Below are 18,883 nucleotides of genomic sequence, written 5' to 3'. Positions count from 1 at the left end.
TTTAAGGTGTTTAGTACTTCTATCCTTGTAAATTTAAACACGTTTGATCTGTAGTTTCGCAAAGTTTTCAATCGTGAGTCAACACCTTCTATCATCAGTCTAGTGGCCAGCGAAACAGCGCACACACTGGCCCGTGTGAACCAAACCACACTTCCCTTTCAGTGCGCACCCCGCCTGCTTTTTCCCTTAACTGTGTCGGAAGATTTGTTGCCTATAACGACTGTCTGCACACCATTTCCCACCGTTTCTCTCTCTTACACGCACTCCTGAGTTCGCTGCAACACGCAAGCAATAAAAGGTAGCCCCCACTGAGTACACTACCCGCACGTTTACCCCGGCAGAGCAGCTAACGCCCCGTCACACCCATAGTACAAATTACAATGGTTTGAAAGTTGGCCGCCTCCTCTCCGCTATACCGCGCCCAAGGACTTTATCCTGGCTACCGCAACAGTTTACGGCTCTGCGGTACGCTGCTTTTTAACGGGCTAAAGAAACCGAGTTATAAACATGTCCCAGAACGAACTAGTCTCTGTTTGCCTGCTCCTTGTGGTAAGTCTGCTCTAACTTTTTTTTTTAAACTTTAAAACCGAAAATACTGTTTAGTTTTGATAATGTCTAGTGCATGTGTGGTTTATTAGGCCATTACCTTTCGTCAGGAGGTTAAGCTATCTGTACCTATCGCTATCTTCCGATCTGCCTAAATCATTCTAGCGATATAATATGTATATATTAACCTGGGTTTGGTAACGACAAAACATCCTCAAACTCTTTTTGTTCGGTGGCATGGTGGGTTTTGCAAAGCTCTACCAGTTTACAGTGTCAGTTGCGGAATGTGGCGATCGGATAACAACAGCGCGCATTTTAAATCTACAAGACTATTATAAAACCGTCAACCTTCACGATCGTGGGCGGATTAACAAATAAATCCACATGCAATTCACATATTTATTATTTAGCAAGACCTTAGCCATTGGCACCCTTTCGACTATGCTAGGTTAATGATTGTACAAGGTACCTTCCTAGTTGTAGTTAGATAGTCTTTCTGCATTCAGTAGCACGTTGCTTTGTGTTCCGAAAAGGCGAGGCACCAAATAATGATCTTGCCATAAACTACAGAAACGTCAGAACCAAAGCTCGGGGGGGAAGAGGCTCTGAGCTGTCAGTGAATTTAATTTCTGAGCGATTAGACACACTAGAGACACCTCTAAACACTTTTAACTGAATCCTGGTCAATGACTGACAAACAGCATAGAGACAGTAAGCATTTTATGTACAAGTGAAATAAAAGGGTCCCACATTATTAATATTACTGTCTTCCCTCCTTTTGGATTTTTTTTTTTGTGTGTTCAATACAATAAATGTATTATTGTGAGTACAACATGCAATCAGTTTTCTGTGGTTGCACATTCTTTGTATTCTGTGTATGCTTTATTATCAGTAAACTTTGTCTCAGACAAACTCAATAAGAAAAGACCGAATCATAATAAGGAATAAGAGGTTCATAAAATTCCGAAAGGGAATCTGCCAGTGGAAGTCTGAAGGCAGGACGTCACAGCTAAGATTTCTGATTGCACCTTCATTTAAGTGAATATACTCACAGTGCCAGTGCATTTACACAGCATTCTTTCACCTTAAGATCAATGCACAACAGCAAGTGAAAAATTGGGCAAAGCCTCTGTGCTATGATACAGCGTTTTCTTGTTTCATTTGATTATTATTGTAGCTAATTTTTGTTGGACTTCTCAAGACAGAAAGCTTCTGCATGGGAATTTTTTTTACAGCTTGTGGGATGTATCATGATTACCCAGTCGTGAGAAGTTTATGTTCTATGAGTGATGTGTATTCTTAGGCAAACAACTGATAAAAGGTTAAACTGGAAGTGTATCACTGTCGTCTCCTGTGCAACAGTCTCATGACTGCTAGACCCCCCTGTAGAAGCAGGTCATACAGAGAACACACGGTGTCAACAGGTCATTTGGGAGCAGGGAGGACGTGCATGACTTCTGCTGACACTGGGAGTAGCAGCTTCCACTTTCAACATCTGCTTCTCATTAGGATGAAAAAAAAAAAAAAATCATCCCATCCTTTGAAACCACAATATGGGTGCCAAGAACAAAACAAAAAAATTCAAAACCAAATAAAGAAGGTTCTCCCTTCATAAAAATATGTGCTTACGAAACAGCAGCTTCACCCACTTAACTGTGCATCTGTTGCTTTTTGGCTGCATCTGTTGCTTTTTGATTCCTGTGCTACATTCTGCTTTTACATAGCATTAGCACTAGTGCTGAATGAATGATAACAGCGTTGATTTAAGGGGAAACATACAGTATGTGTGCTTGTAAGTGGGAGGCACTTTCACTGAAATTGTTTTGCGTACTGTGTGGAGTTTGCACTGTGACAGTTGTCGCAAAAATAAATATTGGCTGGTACTGAGTCTTCTCTCTGCTCCTTCAGCTCCTGTGCAGTTCTGCAGAGTCATGTGTTCAGAGGCATGTCCAAGTGCGAGTTCCTCAGAAGCTGCAGGCAGGTTATGTCATCTCTAAAGGTAAAGGGATTGCTTACACAGCCTGTCAAACAAAAACATGCACACATAAATAAGATCTGTAGCTGGCAACCTTTTCTGTTGTGCACTTTCATGTTTTTTTCTTCTGGGATTTACACTTTTGTTTATGTTTTTTCTTCAGAATGTATCACCATAATTACTGATGCTGAGGAATGACCAGTAATTTCCGGCATTCTCTCATGTTCTTTTTATAGTGAATCTGGTTGATTGCGGGAGGCATACGTATTTGACCTGCAGTGACCCAGACTTCACTGTGCAGACAGACGGCACCATTTTCACTTCCCATCTTACCACAGTACCAGATGATGGCAAATCATTCTGGATATGGGTGGAGGATGCGACAGGTGAAATGTGGAAGGTCGACGTTACCCTTTCCTTGGCTGATCAGGTAATGCTGCAGAGTGAGTGATGCATACCATAGTGTTAAGATTGTTAGCAGTGTTAGAGAAGATTTCTCCCTAGGAAACAAAGTCTACATTATGGGTGTAATACTTAAGTCAGGGATGACCAGAGTCGAACACAGTTTGCTGATTTTCCTTCTCTAACATCCCTACAAAATCTGGAGATAAACTAATGAGATGAATGGCTTTTCCCTCAGCCAAAAGATTTACAGACAATATTTTTGTTGCTTGGGACTGCAGGTGTCTCAGAAGTCCAGCAATGCAGTTCTGAAGCGCTTTAAGAGACGATGGAGACCTCTGCCTTTCTCTGTCACTGAGAACGATAAAGGACCTTTCCCTAAGGATGTGGAGCTTGTAAGACCACCAGACGTTTTCATTTTTAGTCACGAGCTCACATTGGTCTTTCTGGATGTCACTCGATCCTGCATCGGTCCCAGCCTCTGCCCTAACAATACTGGCCATCTGTTTCTTAGCACTCTGGTGGTGGACTCCACCACTGTTTCCCTTCTGCCATGCTTTATGCCTGGAGTCTTTCATCCATGGTTAATACTGCTCACATCAATGCTGCTCTGCTTCTCTCTTGGGCCAGATTGCGTCGGATTCCTCTGTAGATCGTACGGTTTATTACAGCATCCGAGGGATGGGCGTTGACACTGAGCCTGAGAACGTATTTCAAGTCATTCCAGACTCCGGCTTGGTGCGAGTGCTCAAGACCGTCGATCGTGAGCAGTACCCTAAATTTGAAGTGAGTTCTTCTAATTATTCTCCTCCGTTCTTGTACTCAGGGCCAGGTACTAAAAAAGTGGACAGAGTTCAATTGAACTGTCCTACACTGAATTTTTGTCTATTCATATAACTAAAAGCAATGGTGCAAGTCGTATGAAAACTTAAATCTCAGCCATCTCTAATATTCAGAGGCTCCTCTGTATTTTAGGTGGGAACATTGCTATAAAATTCTTTATGGTGCTCCATGAGAGAGTTCACCTCTCCTGCTGCTCACTCGTTGCTCTTTTTCCTCAGTTCATGGCTCACGTATACGACAAGTTCACGAAAACTGAGTCAGATGACCCTCTGCCAATCATTGTGAATGTACTGGATTTGAATGACAATGCTCCAGAGTTCTCCGATCCTCTGTTATTTGTTGTGACGGAACAGAGCAAACAAGGTGAGAAAGAGAGTTGCATGTTACAGTTGCATGATTTCAGTTGAACCACAAATGTAGTACCTGCTGCCAGCACATTATTTTCACAAATCCATTTTCAGGTTAGATTGTTGCTGAGGCTTTAAAGCAGTCAAAGTCATAAATAAAATAGAAACACTCACTAAACTAAATTGTAGGGATTCTTAACGAACAGATTCACAGAATACAAGTTTACTCATGCAATGCAATAGCCGTTCGTAGCAAGAGAACCTGAAGCCTTTTGCTTGTTGGGTGGGAAAGATGTCCTCGTTTTCCTCTCTCCCTCTTTCAGTGTGATACTCAGTGTGATACTACGAACCACTGGGGCACGTGTTAGGTCACGCACACAGAAATGAGCACTTGGTCCTCTCCTCAGGTTGTTTCCAGCACTCTCGCCTCATTGTGTGAGCAGCAGCTCAAAAAAAAAAAAAAAAGACGCCACAGTCAGCTTCACAGGGCTTGTGGAAGTATTTGTTAGCTGTCCTGCTCCCAGGTTGGTTGTTGTCATGTGATGGAGGAGACCTGCATGAACCACAATGAGATGAGCATGAATTGGCATTGACTAAATTGGGAGAAAACTGGGTCCAGTGAAACGTGCAGCTGGTACACTGAGTTATCTGTATTTGGTGTTACCCTATGTCCAGGAATGATCTCTTTTTCTGTTTCTGGGCCATGTCAAGGCACTTATGTAGGGAAAGTGAATGCCACAGATAAGGATGAGCCCAACACCCTTCACACCAAGATCAAATTCATTCTACAGAACTACACCGACCTGTTCACCATTGACCCATCTAATGGAGTTATAAGAACTGTAAACAAACAGCTGGATAGAGAGGTATGTAGTGTCTAGCAATTTCCCCCTTCACATTTACCTCACTACATGTATCAGGTATGAGTCTGTATGCACTTTGGTGTATAGCTAGACATATTTGATCCATACCTCTCTAACTCTTATATATTTGAATAAATGAAGATGTTTGGTAGTGGTATTAAAAAGATTACAAGTCTGGCCTTTTCCCCACAGACACAAGAGAGGTTCTTTGTTAATATAGAGATTAGAGACATGGATGGAGCCATGGATGGTCTGTCAGCGAGGGGGGTCGCCATTGTTTCTCTGACCGACATCAACGACAATCCACCAACATTCCGTCAATCAACGGTTGGTTTGGAAGTATCTTTCTCTTTCAGTACCAAGCCACTACTGTACCCCCAAATTATTTCTTAGAGTGGAATCAAAGGTGACTTTTTCAAATTCTCATCTGCAATTATCATGTAGTTACTGATCTGTGAAATGACCATGAGGGTCAAATATGTCAAAATGCAGTCCTTCTTTCTGTTCCAGCTGCAGCAAAGGGTTATTGTACCCATAACACAGGTTAGGGAAATATTTACATATTCTCAACGTAGCATCCTGTTCTAAATCAAGTAATTATACACAGCATAAGATGTCAGATGTCCTGTGGCAAACCATTATCGTGTCGCATAAGGCTCAGTCCACTCACTTCGTGCTATCAAGAATCCGTCAATGCCAGAATGTGAGCAGTACATGCAAGGGCTTTGTGTCCCCATCCGACCGACAGCTCTGTCCCCTGGCCACAGTATGTATCCTGCCACTCACAGTCTGGCATTATGTTTTGTGGAACAGTTCAAGGCTCAGGTGCTGGAGAACCAGGCAAGTGTGCTGGTCCTTCGTATCCCAGTGGATGACAAGGACCTAAAGGGAACGCCCAACTGGAATGCGGTGTATGAGATCACCAAGGGCAACGAGAGCGGCAATTTCTGGATGACGACAGACCCCGTCACCAATGAAGGCCTGCTCTACGTCGCAAAGGTAGGGACAGAAAAGGAGGAGATGGTGCGCTGAAAGACACTGATGGCAAGCGCCCGCCTCAGTGCTGCCTTTAAGCGCCTCGCCTCTCTGAGCCTCGGACATCAGTGAGAGAATACAGCACATGTGTGCAGCATTCCGCGCTGCCCTGTTGTGCTGTGCGTAATAATGCCTCGAGAAAGTGCTAAACACCAAGAGAAATGACTTCAGTTTCCCAATATGAATCATTTTAATTAGGGTTAGAAAGATTTTAGAAAAAAAAAAAACCAGAACAAAAAACAAATATTTTGGGGTTTTTTTTTGTTTTGTTTTGGTTTTTTTTGTGAAAAATTGCAGGTCCAATTAAAGACTGGTTTTCCTCAGTCAGTATTTTGATGCTGTTTACAGATATATTTACCTGCAATTCATTTGCTTTCAATATACAGTGGCATTATCCTGAATCTGCTGTGGCGGGCGCTGTATCTTTGCTAAGGTGTGTATTATTTATAGCAGCGTTACATTGTTGGCCTCTTATCTGTAAGCAGAGAGGGAAAGAGACACAGGCTAGTGTCGGCCTGTCTGACATGTTTGTGTGTGTCTGCAGGCACGCCCTTGCCTAAGACCAGCAAGCTAACACAGGTAGAATTTCCTGAAGGCGGTTTCTCTGCTCTAAGAGAAAAATCGACAGTATCTCATGTCTGAAAGCACTAAGACGTCGGCACCGAATAAATCAGATCAACCATGTTTCTACTTGCAGAACACATGCTGATTGTAAACCAGAAAATGAAAGTGGAATTATGCTAATCATTACTGCTTCCCTGTCAAGCTTGGCACTCTGTATAGGTTGCTATTGTGCACTGATTTTAACAGAGACTCTTACTGAGTTATTAGGTCTCTTTAGTGTGTCCCATTGTGAACAAAGCCATATTCCTATACTATCAAAGGGGAAAAAACACGAAAATGGAGCAATGAGAAATGTTTTTTTGAAGACCACGAATGAGACAAATATAAAATGCACGTAAATATAAATATATATAAATATAAAATGCACGTATCATTCAGCTATGTATTCATTATCTATGCCTTCAGCAGAAATTCCACAGTGATAAGTTTTCTCACCTTTTTTTTCTCCTCTCCTCTCCTCTCCTCTCCTCTCCTCTCCTCTCCTTAGCCTTTGGATCGGGAGAAGCAGGAGAAGTTAAACCTGGAGGTGACGGCCCGTAACCAGGCTCCCCTGGTGTCAACCACTGGCACCTGGCAGACGGCTTTGGTGGAGCTGAATGTGGGAGATGTGGACGAAGGGCCAGAGTTCGCGGCGCCCATCTTGCGGCTTAAAGTCAAGGAGAACGTGCCCAACGGAACACTCATTGGAACCTACACAGCCACTGATCCAGAGACCAAAAGCAGCAATGGTATCAGGTAAGGATATATTTAGGCTTATACACCAGCTTGAGCTGATTTTAATAAGCTGAAGAAATAATGAAGCTTGCAATGCCGGTGATTTTGAGGGCCATTACGTAGTCTTGGTAGTGAGTGCTCCAAGGGGAAATAACCCATTGTTTTCCTTTCTCAGATACTATAAGATCCCTCTGTCAGACCCGGGCTCCTGGATCAAAGTAGAGGAGAGCACTGGCCAGCTGAAGACTATAAACACTATTGACCGAGAGTCACATCTTGTCATAAATAATACGTACAACATCACAGTGAAAGCTGTGGATCAGAGTGAGTGTGCTGACATGATTCTAGTCAAGTCTAAGATCATGAAATCGTATATGCTGGTTATAAATATAACATATTATTTTGTTTTGCATGCATGATGTCCCCATCATATAAAATAACATTTTTCATATAATATCCTCTTATAGCATTTTATTTGACACCTAAATGATTTTATACTACACAAATGTGTTTTTAATATAATGTATGGTGCGTGTAATGAAGCTGTAATAGTTTTTATATGAAATGTCCAAGAAGCAGAACATGGGCTTGCAAAAAGGTATAATGCCAAATTTTTTTAAAAAGCCTTTAAAAAAGTGGTGGTGTTTTCCACTCATTCCAGTCTGGCTGCTCTGATTCAACATGCTTACCGAGGGCATGACCCAGCTCTAAGAGTTGCTCATATTCGGTTAATGGGTCATATCTTTGGTTAGTATCTAAGAGTGAAACTCAGCACCACAGAATGTTGTAGAATTGCATTCCTAAATGAGCTGTCTTCTTTCAGCCTTATGACCACTTAGAAAAAAAGAAACTTCTTAGTGTCCAGACCACATTGTCTTTATGATTAATTGTCCTTATAACTGCACATTTGTTTGGCAAACCCTTTAGGTGATACAAAAGCATTAGGTCTCAGTGAGAACTCGCATTCTGTGATGAAAGGAGCAAACCATTTGATGTATTCATTTATACAGCATTCATACAGCTGTTCTGCTTTTACCATTGACATGACTGTCCAATCAAAGTGACCATATCACTTTAACATTAGTATGCAGAAGTTGTGAAAGTCATTAATGCTTGTAATAGAATGAAGACAATCAAAGAATAATCTCATGCTCCCCCCCAGGTCAGAAGACAGGTACTGGCACAGTAATGATCCTGATCGAGGATGTCAATGACAACGTTCCTGTGGTGCCAGAATCGAACCGGGTAGTGTGTACCATGGATGGTAAACGAAGCTCCACTCTAGTCGATGCTGTAGACTATGACCAAACACCATACTCGGGACCTTTCACTTTTGAACTGGCCAGCGGGGTTACTGGGAAATGGAAGCTAAAGAATGCCACAGGTATGTTAATGGTACACAGAGGCTACAGGAATGCTTACGGTCCATCTTTAAAGTTTTTATGAACATTTTTTCTAGTGTTTTTGTAGTAAGTGAAAGTATGTTGGTGTATAGAGATCCCTTAAGGCACATGTTGTTAAATGGATGATTTTCTCAGTTGCTGCAGGATGACAGTGAGACCGAGAAATTGGAGTGTTTTTCAGTTCCTCATGTTCAATGTCTAATGTCCAATCAGGTTAAACGTCCAATCGTAATGCTAACGCAGCCCGTCTTGCTTCTCTAGGTACCTCCATCATCTTGGAGCAGGCTGAGGACATGCCCAACGGCGTCTACCAGGTCCCTCTGCTAATAAAGGACCTCCAGGGGGTAGGGCAGGAGCAGATGGTGTCCGTCCGAGTTTGTGACTGTGACAGCGATGGAGTGTGTTCAGGTCAGGGTGTTTCTGCCAGACTGGGAGCCTGGGGCATCCTCGCCATGCTGCTCTCCCTGCTGCTGATCCTGTTGCTCTGTAAGCACCTACTCCTGGCCATGGCCTGAATTACAAACCCTTCTCTTCTGGCACATGGATAGTCAGCGTATGCAGTCAGGCATTTGCCATAGCTTTCCAGCATCTGTTTCTTTAACTAGCAGCTGTTTGTCTTAGGCTTTACATGCACATAGCTTTACTTAAACATATATATCCTGCCAAAGTCCTTGAATAACTTACTGTTCTCACCCCAGTTCAGACTTTCATTGAAACTCGGTGTCTTGGTTGAAAAAAAGGACTACTGCGAAAAGCCTTTTCTGTTGTAAACTTAGCAGATTCCAACTGATTTCTTGAGTTATACACACACACACACCTTTGATATTATTGAGTCATGATGACACTGACATTTTTACAGGCAGAAAAGTCCTAAATCAACACAGAGTTTTAAACATCACGACTGTTCATATTTGTCAGTGAGGCATATGAGCAGTCCCATTAAACGCGCATAGTGATTTTATCTGCTGGCCTGAGTAATGGCCTTGCTTCCTGTGGCAGGTCTTCTGCTTCTGTTTGTTTGCACCACGAAGGGAGAGAAACTACGCATGACCGACGACGATGGAAGCGGCGGCATGCTGCTCAAGTCCAACACCGAGGCTCCGGGGGAGGAAGTGGTAAGAGTGGTTAGAGGCCTCACCCTTTAGCCATAAGGGAACATTGGAATAAAATGTTTTGCTCAGGATGCAAACACGGGTCCTAACTGCAGGCTGTCAGTGCATTGCCTGCGGTGGTGACACTCAACCAAAGCCTTAGCATCCTCCAGCGAGTCGGCGTTTTTGATCACTTCCATCAGCCCAGGGCAAACACTAGTATGCAGCACAAGCTTGATTACATGTGGTGCTTAAACTGAATGAAAACAAGGGTTGGCTGGAGGTCCTGAGGAAAAGGGGTAAGAAGCCCTGCACCAAATGCCCCTGTGGCTGACGTGAATCTGATGGTCATGTTATACCCCCAACAGAAAGAAACTCCTCTGTTAATAACACCTGGGAGCAAGGCGGATGGAAGCGGTACTAAGGGCGGCGGCACGCTGGACTATCAGACGATTCGCTCTTTTAGAGGCGGGTATGGGCAGCAGAACACCATTGGCTCCCAAGGCATGTATGGCACCGGACAGTTCGGAAACTCCTTCCAGAAATACTCTGACATGGCTACTATGGAAACATGGCAGACCAACGAAGTTTACTTGGACAATGTAAGTGGAGCCGGTGACTTTGTGACATATCGGCGCTCTTATAGACCAAAGCAAAAAGAGGCCACAGTTCCTTTCTCTTCGGCTCGCCCCTACCCAGGTTGTAGGCACTGCACCCTGAGCTTGCGCTCGAATATCTTATCTTAACAATTCCGTTTGAGCCGTGATGCCTTGGTGCAGTGGGCCTGGCCTCACAGCTTCCTCTGCTCTTCACATATTGCTGAACATTCTTTTCCTCTGCCTGGGGCATCTTACTGGCATTCTTTACAGCTTTGTCTGTCCTAAATGTCTGATGTAATCAACTAATTTAATTTCTGATTTCTTGGCTCTTCCTCTGTGGCAGAAACTGTTGTACTTCAATGAGGAGGACGACAGGCGGTTTGCGGCTGATGTACTGAAGCCTTATGGGTACGAGGGAGTGGGCTCTCCTGCAGGGTCTGTCGGGTGCTGTAGCATAATCAGTGACCAAGATACGCTGGACTTCCTCGATACGCTTGGCCCCAAATTCAGGACACTCGCTGATGTCTGCACGAGCAAAACGGTGAGGCGTGGGCAGTGAGATGCAGGCTGAGGGGGGCGAGGCAACGTGAGAAATGACTTGAGATCAGTTTTAGTAGTCGTAAGAACTGGCCTGTCTGTCTTGAGATGAAAGGGAGAGAGAGGCAGATACACTGGCTCACTAGCCACTGGAATCTGTCACCAGCACTCTGAAGCCTAATGTGTAACTACCTGGAGCTTTTTAATCATGCTCTGTCTAAGAGTGGTGCTTGAGGTGAAAAACTGCTCCATTCAGATTAAAATGTATGTCCATGTTTGTGTGTGTATGTGTGTGTGTGTGTGTGTGTGTGTGTGTGCTTGCACGTATTTTATTTTGGACAGTACTTATGATTGTTGTGCTGTTGCACGTACTACTGCATTTATATACTACTGTGGTCCTTTCACAGAGAAAGTGATGAACACTATTTTTGTATGTAGAAAATGTGTACATGTTGCTCTTATCACTAATTTCTGTTCTGTACAATAAAAATGACATGTTTGACAAGACACAATGAGAGGGTGCCAAACAGCCCCTAACAGAGATAGAGTGACATCACAGTGTTTTGGATGGACCTGGCCAAGCAGATGCCATTTGACCTTAGAAACACTGGTAATACTGTTCATGATATTGCATTTCTACTGTAGGCTTCAAGCCAAAAAAGTCCAGCTTCTAAGCATCTATGTCTACTTTTTACTAGTACTAAAACTAGCTTCATTTTTTAATATTAAACAGTTAAAATGAATTTAAAGCTTTCAGAGACATGTTTTGGAACTATTTTGAGTTTCTTCAGCTTGTCACTATAGGGGAAGCTGGTGTTAATATCTTCCTGGTGTTTTAATAAAATCCTTGCATGGAGGTTCTTTTAATCACTAATGGGTTCTCCAAACCCTAACCCAAAGGTGTTAGTTTTGACGTTATATCCTTTTTATCAGAATGGGGGTTTATTCTTTGTTAATTGCTCAATACAATTTAAAAGCAGGAACACTGGATCCTGTAGGTCATAAACATTTTTTGAAGTGCACCATGCCAAATCTGATCTTGTAACATGTAAGCGTGAGGCAATTTATCCTTTGCCAGAAAGCCATCATAACAAATCTTCCAGAATTCTTCATAAACTTGTCACTGCTTTCTTAGCTGTTTTTGTGTGAAATGTAACATTATTACTTTTTTAGGAGCACAAAATAAAAAAAAAACCTTTTGTGTGAATTCAACCAAAAAACGAATCATGTGGTTTATGATATTGTACTTAGATTATTCCAAGATTATACCATTGAGATAATAGATTTCTTTTTAGAGAAATACTCGTAATTAAATGGAAGCACATTTGACATTTCTGTATTCAGTATCACAAAGTAATAGTTTATACAAATGTAGACCACAGGCAGCATTTTCAGGTTCAGAAATTCAAAAATGATTGGCAAAGTTGTTTATATAGTACTGGGTGCAAAGGCAGACACTGTCCAAAGGTACAGCCTCTATAACCCTTAGTGAACACAGTCCTAGCCATCTGGAATTAAGTAGAAACTATCACAAGTACAGTAGAGCCAGTCTTAATATGATACATAACAAGCAGGATATGCAAAATAATAAATACTCAAGACCCAATTTTGGGTTTCAGGAACAAGCTATTACATTAACCTGAACTATGAATCCCATTGGAATTCATTTAAGATCATCGATAAACTTTTGTAACCATTGTTAATCCATCTAGAAAATGACACATTATAGATATTGGAGAGTAGTTTGGAGGAAACTAGCAGTAGCTGAGCTGGGTTGTACTTCTAAAAGCCAGTGTCAGTGGAGCACCCATTTGTTGATTAGCATTGTCAAATACTGTACTAAGTAGATTGTTCAAACTAGAGCCTGCAGGCTGCTTCCCAAGACCTGGAATGGACTTGATGATCTTACTTCCTCATGCAAAACATATCAATGAATCGTGCTTGAAGCCGTTACTAACAATTCAGCCAGTGTTTGTGTGAGTGAAAGCCAGGGAGAGTCAAATTGCTCCCTGTGCTAGTGCTGTAGCCAGCGTGTGACATCTCTTGCAATGTCCTGTGAAGAGTGACGTCAAAGACTTAGCCTCAATGCTGAATTGAAAATTGATTCTACTGTGGCAATAGAAAGTCTTGGTCAGGCACTTGGTACCAGAGCATTCTTTTATTCAGTGCGAACCTCATAGACTGATTGTAAAACGGCACCGGGTGTATTGCATACAAGGGACAGGACAGTTCGATACAGACATGAAAAGATCTCACAATACAGTGACGGACCTAACCATGGATGTGAATTGTCAGAAAACCTTAATACATATAAATTATTCTCACATGTGCCTCCATGCATCTGTGGTGAATGAAGGTTGCAGAGACAGGTTTTGAAATGTTTAGGGTTTCTGGTGGAGTGTGTAATGAAACCTGTGGTAGTGTGGCAAACTATTCAGTGCACACCTCAGAGTTCGTAGAGCAGGTAGCCAGAGAAGGTGCTGAAGAGGTTCTGGGTGTCTTTGAGGGTGCTGTCGCTCTTGTTCAGGCGTATGTAGACCCGATCTCCAGTTGTCAGCCTCAGCACTGCACTGTTACTGGCTGTGTCTGTATGGAGAGCATCTACGGCCACTGCACTGGCCACAATCTGACACACGAACACACACACACACACACAGTCTCTCAGTTCTTAAGCAAACGTTTCTGCAATTATATCTCAGGATTTCTTGATACACATTTTTCAGTTGAATGAATTATTGGTTTGCTGGCTCTGAGTTAGTCAAGTTCTTAGTCACGAGCTTGTTCTTCTCTATAGTACACTCACATGCAGTTTGGTGGCTAAGTGAGCTCAATGGTCACCACTTTAACTTACCATGTTGTCATTTACCACTAGGTCAGCCCTTAGGCTGAGTCCAGTCTTCACTATGTGGTAGCTGAAGTGGTACACTCCGTTTGAGCGGCAGGTGAAAGTGCCAGTGGAGGGGTTGTAACGGCTGCCCACATTCGTCACGACGTTGGTGAACTTCAGCACGTCGTCCTTCCCAAAGTCTCCCTTCAGGGCTGCGTAAAAGGCAACAGCCTCCTGCGCTATGGAGCCCTCGCCCTTGGGACCTGGGAGGCCGGGAGGGCCTGCCTTACCGGGTGGCCCTGCTGGACCTGGTGCACCCCCTCCAGAGGAAGAGAGTGGAATGACCAAGCCATTGGCACCCATGCCATGTGTGCAGGCTTGGAAGGGGTCACATACAATTCTACAGGTTCCCGGTTTGATCCCATTCTGGGCTGCTACGAAGCCCCCAAGAAGAAGGGACAGTACCACCAGTAGTCCTACTCCCCCCTGTCTAGCCATGTTAACTGTACTACTAACCCAGACCAATGGGGACACTTAAACACTCCAAGGAGTTTCAGGAACAACTGGCAATTTGAACAGTGATTGGAGGAATCGGAAGGATACGTCATGCCATTTAGAAACTGCTGAAAAAGAGAAACAGAGATATTCGGCATCAGCAAAAATGACAGAATGATTTTGTGCACTTCCCCATAAATCACATGCTGGTTTCATCACATTACAAATTCTAAATAGCAAACTTTCCTAATAATGGTCTTACACAATATATGCCAAAGCTCTGACTAAAACGCACTGCCTCGGAATTGTCTTGAAGGGCATTTTTTTGGAGGTAGCACTGAGAGGTCAGTTATATCTGGACAGCTGACAGGCACAGGCTATACTGTGGTCTAATACAGGTGGTCTAACATAGTCATAGTGTATTAACAGCCCCACACACATATACAGGCATGCATCTTGTATGCACACACCTACACACACACGCACATACACACACACACACACACACACACACACACACACAAACACACAGTACTAGGCTTCCCCAACTGCTCCAGAAATGTCAGAGGAAATGCCAGTAAATGAAAATACTCCAAATGTCACACCTCATGAATGTCATGATTACCTTTACACCCACACACACCCATGTGCAGTATCCAGACACACAGCTTGTGCAGTGACACCAAAGATTTTTAGGTTCTTTCTTTGAAAGGATACATTTGAAATATTTGGGATTCTCTTTCTTTCTCACTCTCTCTCCTACATTGTTTAGATTTTGTTTGTGTTGCTGGACATGAGAAATTAATTCAATAAGCACTTTTTGCAGTAATTCTATGACAAAATGTGAGTACTCTTTCAGTAATTACAACTAATCACAATGCAACCTCTATATTCTGCATGCATCAGGTCTCTACTGAGACCACTGTTTCCATAGTTTCTAAATTTGACCTTTGATATCATGGTTCTTCCATGTGTGAAAAAGAGTATGAAGTATCAGTGTTGGAAGTAGAACAGTTTATTTTACTTGGTGATTGCCTAAAACGGTTTGTTAATTAACCCAAAGAAGACAATGAGCATATCCACCTCACCCTTGTAGCAAATGTTTGATAGATGAGTGGCATTAAGGGAATTTGAACTTTATATTTGTATCTTAAAAGTTTTTTCTAACACTTTTTTTTTTTTTGAAAGAATGAGGCATCATTCTGATTGGTTTGACAAAATGGAGAAAAGGACGCTGTTCTTGGCAAATAAAACCCCCCAGAAGGGCTCATTATGAAAAATCAGACGCATTTTGAACATTCACAGCATATCTCCAGAGGGTGGCATTGAAGAAAGTGACAGAGAAAACTGCTAAACTCTATCTAAATGCACTGTCTACGTTTTTAAACGAGTCTGTAGTCAGACATTAGTCACAAACAATTACTGTTAGCTAGTTTTTCTGTTGGGTTGATTTATTGATCATTGCAGATGAACCACAGACCATGAGAAATGTGTACCTGAGTTGTGGACAGAGCTGTATACAAGAAGCTTGTATCAGACACCACTGATGCTATCAGCTGTGGGACTCAGTAATCGCTACATAAATCCTGTTTTATCACCCTGTCCCTGATCAGCAGTGCATTTTTGCTTCTTATGTTATAAGCAGTTTGACAGTGGCTAAGGGCCTTATTAAAACAGATACATTACCAAAGTTTTTTATTGCTTGGAGACTATGAGCAAAAAGTTTGCCTGTGTGTGTGTGTGTGTGTGTGTGTGTGTGTGTGTGTGTGCATGCGTAAGAAACAGAGAGATAGAAAGAGAGAGAAGGAAATCATTTTATCTATCTATCTATCTATCTATCTATCTATCTATCTATCTATCTATCTATCTATCTATCTATCTATCTATATATATATATATATATATATATATATATATATACATATATATATATATCTATATCTATATCTATCTATATATATATATATATATATATATATATATATATATATATATATATATATATATATTACATCATGCAATAGGGCGAGCCAGGCTGAATGTGAAGAGAAAAAGTTGTCCTTCACACAGTCTACGAGAGGAGATGAGAGCAATGATAGCAATAACAGAGAAAGACCTGCAGAGAGAGAGACTGCAGCAGGAGCTGTAGCGCGGCTAAAATAGCACCGCTTCCGTTTCTACGAGGTCGCACAAGCAAATTCCGTGTGAGGTAAAACCCCATTCCTATTACACGATGAGCAGACAGGAGAGAGATACATATTCTTATTTCGTTGCCTTTTCGTTGCCAGGCTTTTCAACCTAGCATGTCCTCAAGCTACGTTGAAAAGTATGATGTAAATGTTCGCGATTTTTGTTTAGGCTGTAGGGAATCATATAGTGTTAGGCGTGGTAGAGCTTGCTATTTCAGTATATGCGTACAAGGAGGAAAGCCTGGATTAGACACGCTACAGAAAATGGGTTAAAGCCAGCAGTAACCTAATAGATATAACTATAATGTAGGCTCAGTGATTATTGTAGAATAGAATAAAAAAAAAAAAAAGAATAAAAAATCTTGCTACCATCAATAAAAGGTATAGCCTATGCATGTTATCACATTTATTTAATCTAAGATAGATAATAAATCATGCCCACAGTTTGCCTAACCTAGCAAAATATGTTTTATTTTTTAATGTTTAGCAAAGTATTCCCCTGAGTAAAAATTTAGCTACCTATTTTTCACAAGTCTACAAAGGAAAATCAACAATAAAATTTTTATGTATCTTTCAAATACTGGAGTCGCGAAAAGCTCTCCAAAATCTTCTGTTGCTGCTGTTACAGGGATGAGAGTTAATTAGACACAAAGTAAGAAATACCATAAAAAGATATAAAAGTCGTAGGGTTAGAGTTAGGGATATTGTTAGGGTTGGGGTTAGGGTTAGATTTAGGGTTAGGGTTAGAGTTAGGGATAGGATTAGGGTTGGGATTAGAGTTAGAGTTAGGGTTGGGGTTGTGGTTAGGGTTGGGGTTAGGGTTAGGGTTGGGGTTGGGGTTAGGGTTAGGGTTAGGGTTAGGGTTGGGGTTGGGGTTAGAGTTAGGGTTAGGATTGGGGTTAGGGTTAGAGTTATGGTTAGGGTTGGGGTTATTTAGGGCTAGGGTTAGGGTTGGGGTTAATGTTAGGGTTAGGGTTAGGGTTAGGTTATGGTATATCAAAATCATTATGTATGCATTAATATAAGGTATGCTCATCAGTGCAACTTTTTCTGAGCCAAGCATCTCATAAGAACACAAACCAAATCTGTTCAGACAGAAAAATTCCATTGTGTCAGTACCTTCAGCCTGACTGCCTACATAATTTATAGAATTGCTTGTTACTATTATCATAAATTATGCATAATCCAATTATATATTTATCACTTACAAAGACTATAAAACATAAATGAGTTTTGTGTAACTGTAAGCAACAGAAACTGTATTGGGAAAGTATTTCGTGTGCTGTTTTGAGTTCAGCATTGGTGCGGGAGAGATGTTTTTTTTACATACATACCCATCTACCCCCCCCCCCCCCACACACACACACACACAGACACAGACACAGACACAGACACAGAGACAGACACACAGTGTAACATGAAATGTTTTGAGTTTCTCAGATTAACTCTTAAAAAAGCCTCAGTGTTTCTGAAATTACATGTGTTTTTGAATGGTTTTCAGTGACAGGAATGTACAATTGAAAAAGAAAGACACGCACACACACACACACACACACACACACACACACACACACACACACACACACACACACACACAAGCCCTGACTGTAAACACTGCCAACAAGACAGCAGTGGATGTGAAGTGTATACAACACTTTCGGAGTGATAGATCAGTTTCTCTCATGTCTGTAAACAGCAGAAATCACCCTGAAAGAGCTTCAGAATCCAGAGCTTTGTACTCACACACATATACCCAGCCGGTACGATTGTCTTTTTGCCAGCAAGATTGTGTGTGTATATGTGCACAGTGGTGTATTCCTTCTGTCAGGAGTTTTGCAGCTCACCTCAGATAAAGTCTGACAGCGCTATATAACACTTTCACATGAAGAGCGACAGAGTGACTGAGCATAGGAGTTTGTCACTCACAGCATCAGTGACTACAGAAATCCAATACAGTCCAGATACATAACCACCATCAAAACATTATGGACACACACATACAAACCCACATGTATCCTGAAGCACAACAGAGCCAGTCTTAAATATGAAAAGCAACATCATGACAAGGGTCAGAGCCCGGTACCCCAAAGACCTTGTTATTATAGGAGCAACATTTTGTTTATCTGCAGGCAGGTTGTGATTGTGATTAGCAAAGCTGCAACCAGCTGTCTGGCTCACCTCCTGTACTCTCTGCTTTTCCCACAAGACAATAGGCTGGCTAAATTGATTAAGATGGAAACAAGTAAACTTAATAGAAATCTCTTATCAGGGGCACTGCACTTGTTGGTGGGGACCAGACACTCTTAATATAGCAATTAAATTTTTGCAAATGAATTATGCCAAGTAATATTTTCTCCCGTTAGTGCAGCGCTACTTCCAATTTATGTGCTTTA

The 18,883-nt window shown here is 41.9% G+C and overlaps 2 protein-coding genes across 2 annotated transcripts; one reads left to right on the top strand and one right to left on the bottom strand.

The window, feature by feature from the left end:
* The first annotated feature begins 287 nt into the window (after nt 1-287).
* dsc2l (desmocollin 2 like) lies at nt 288-12,168 on the top strand. Its single transcript, XM_027023814.3, has 16 exons — nt 288-549; nt 2,455-2,545; nt 2,758-2,951; nt 3,205-3,318; nt 3,554-3,709; nt 3,985-4,129; nt 4,825-4,979; nt 5,169-5,303; nt 5,790-5,975; nt 7,123-7,370; nt 7,525-7,673; nt 8,512-8,733; nt 9,014-9,238; nt 9,752-9,867; nt 10,212-10,445; nt 10,786-12,168. The coding sequence occupies exons 1-16, from the start codon at nt 508-510 to the stop codon at nt 10,999-11,001; spliced, it is 2,628 nt and encodes an 875-aa protein (XP_026879615.2). The 5' UTR covers nt 288-507; the 3' UTR covers nt 11,002-12,168.
* A 949-nt stretch (nt 12,169-13,117) lies between these two features.
* c1ql1 (complement C1q like 1) lies at nt 13,118-14,342 on the bottom strand. The gene is made up of 2 exons (XM_035524285.2): nt 13,831-14,342; nt 13,118-13,605 (listed from the first exon to the last, which is right to left on the bottom strand). The coding sequence occupies exons 1-2, from the start codon at nt 14,302-14,304 to the stop codon at nt 13,426-13,428; spliced, it is 654 nt and encodes a 217-aa protein (XP_035380178.1). The 5' UTR covers nt 14,305-14,342; the 3' UTR covers nt 13,118-13,425.
* Between the last annotated feature and the right edge of the window lie 4,541 nt (nt 14,343-18,883).

The sequence above is a fragment of the Electrophorus electricus genome, chromosome 7, assembly GCF_041902795.1.
Source record: "Electrophorus electricus isolate QZ-2024a chromosome 7, ASM4190279v1, whole genome shotgun sequence".
Classification (NCBI taxonomy): Eukaryota; Metazoa; Chordata; class Actinopteri; order Gymnotiformes; family Gymnotidae; genus Electrophorus; species Electrophorus electricus.
Note: the sequence above shows the minus strand (reverse complement) of the source record. Positions and strands in the feature narration are given on the sequence as shown.

What these genes read in the sequence shown, in the direction of transcription:
- dsc2l (XM_027023814.3), top strand. Translation starts at nt 508, where the DNA reads ATGTCCCAGAACGAACTAGTCTCTGTTTGCCTGCTCCTTGTG. An exon ending in AGTGAAAGCTGTGGATCAGA is followed by an intron (nt 7,674 to 8,511) that starts GTGAGTGTGCTG and finishes GCTCCCCCCCAG; the next exon opens with GTCAGAAGACAGGTACTGGC. An exon ending in ACGAAGTTTACTTGGACAAT is followed by an intron (nt 10,446 to 10,785) that starts GTAAGTGGAGCC and finishes CCTCTGTGGCAG; the next exon opens with AAACTGTTGTACTTCAATGA.
- c1ql1 (XM_035524285.2), bottom strand. Translation starts at nt 14,304, where the DNA reads ATGGCTAGACAGGGGGGAGTAGGACTACTGGTGGTACTGTCCCTTCTT. An exon ending in TAGTGGTAAATGACAACATG is followed by an intron (nt 13,606 to 13,830) that starts GTAAGTTAAAGT and finishes TTCGTGTGTCAG; the next exon opens with ATTGTGGCCAGTGCAGTGGC.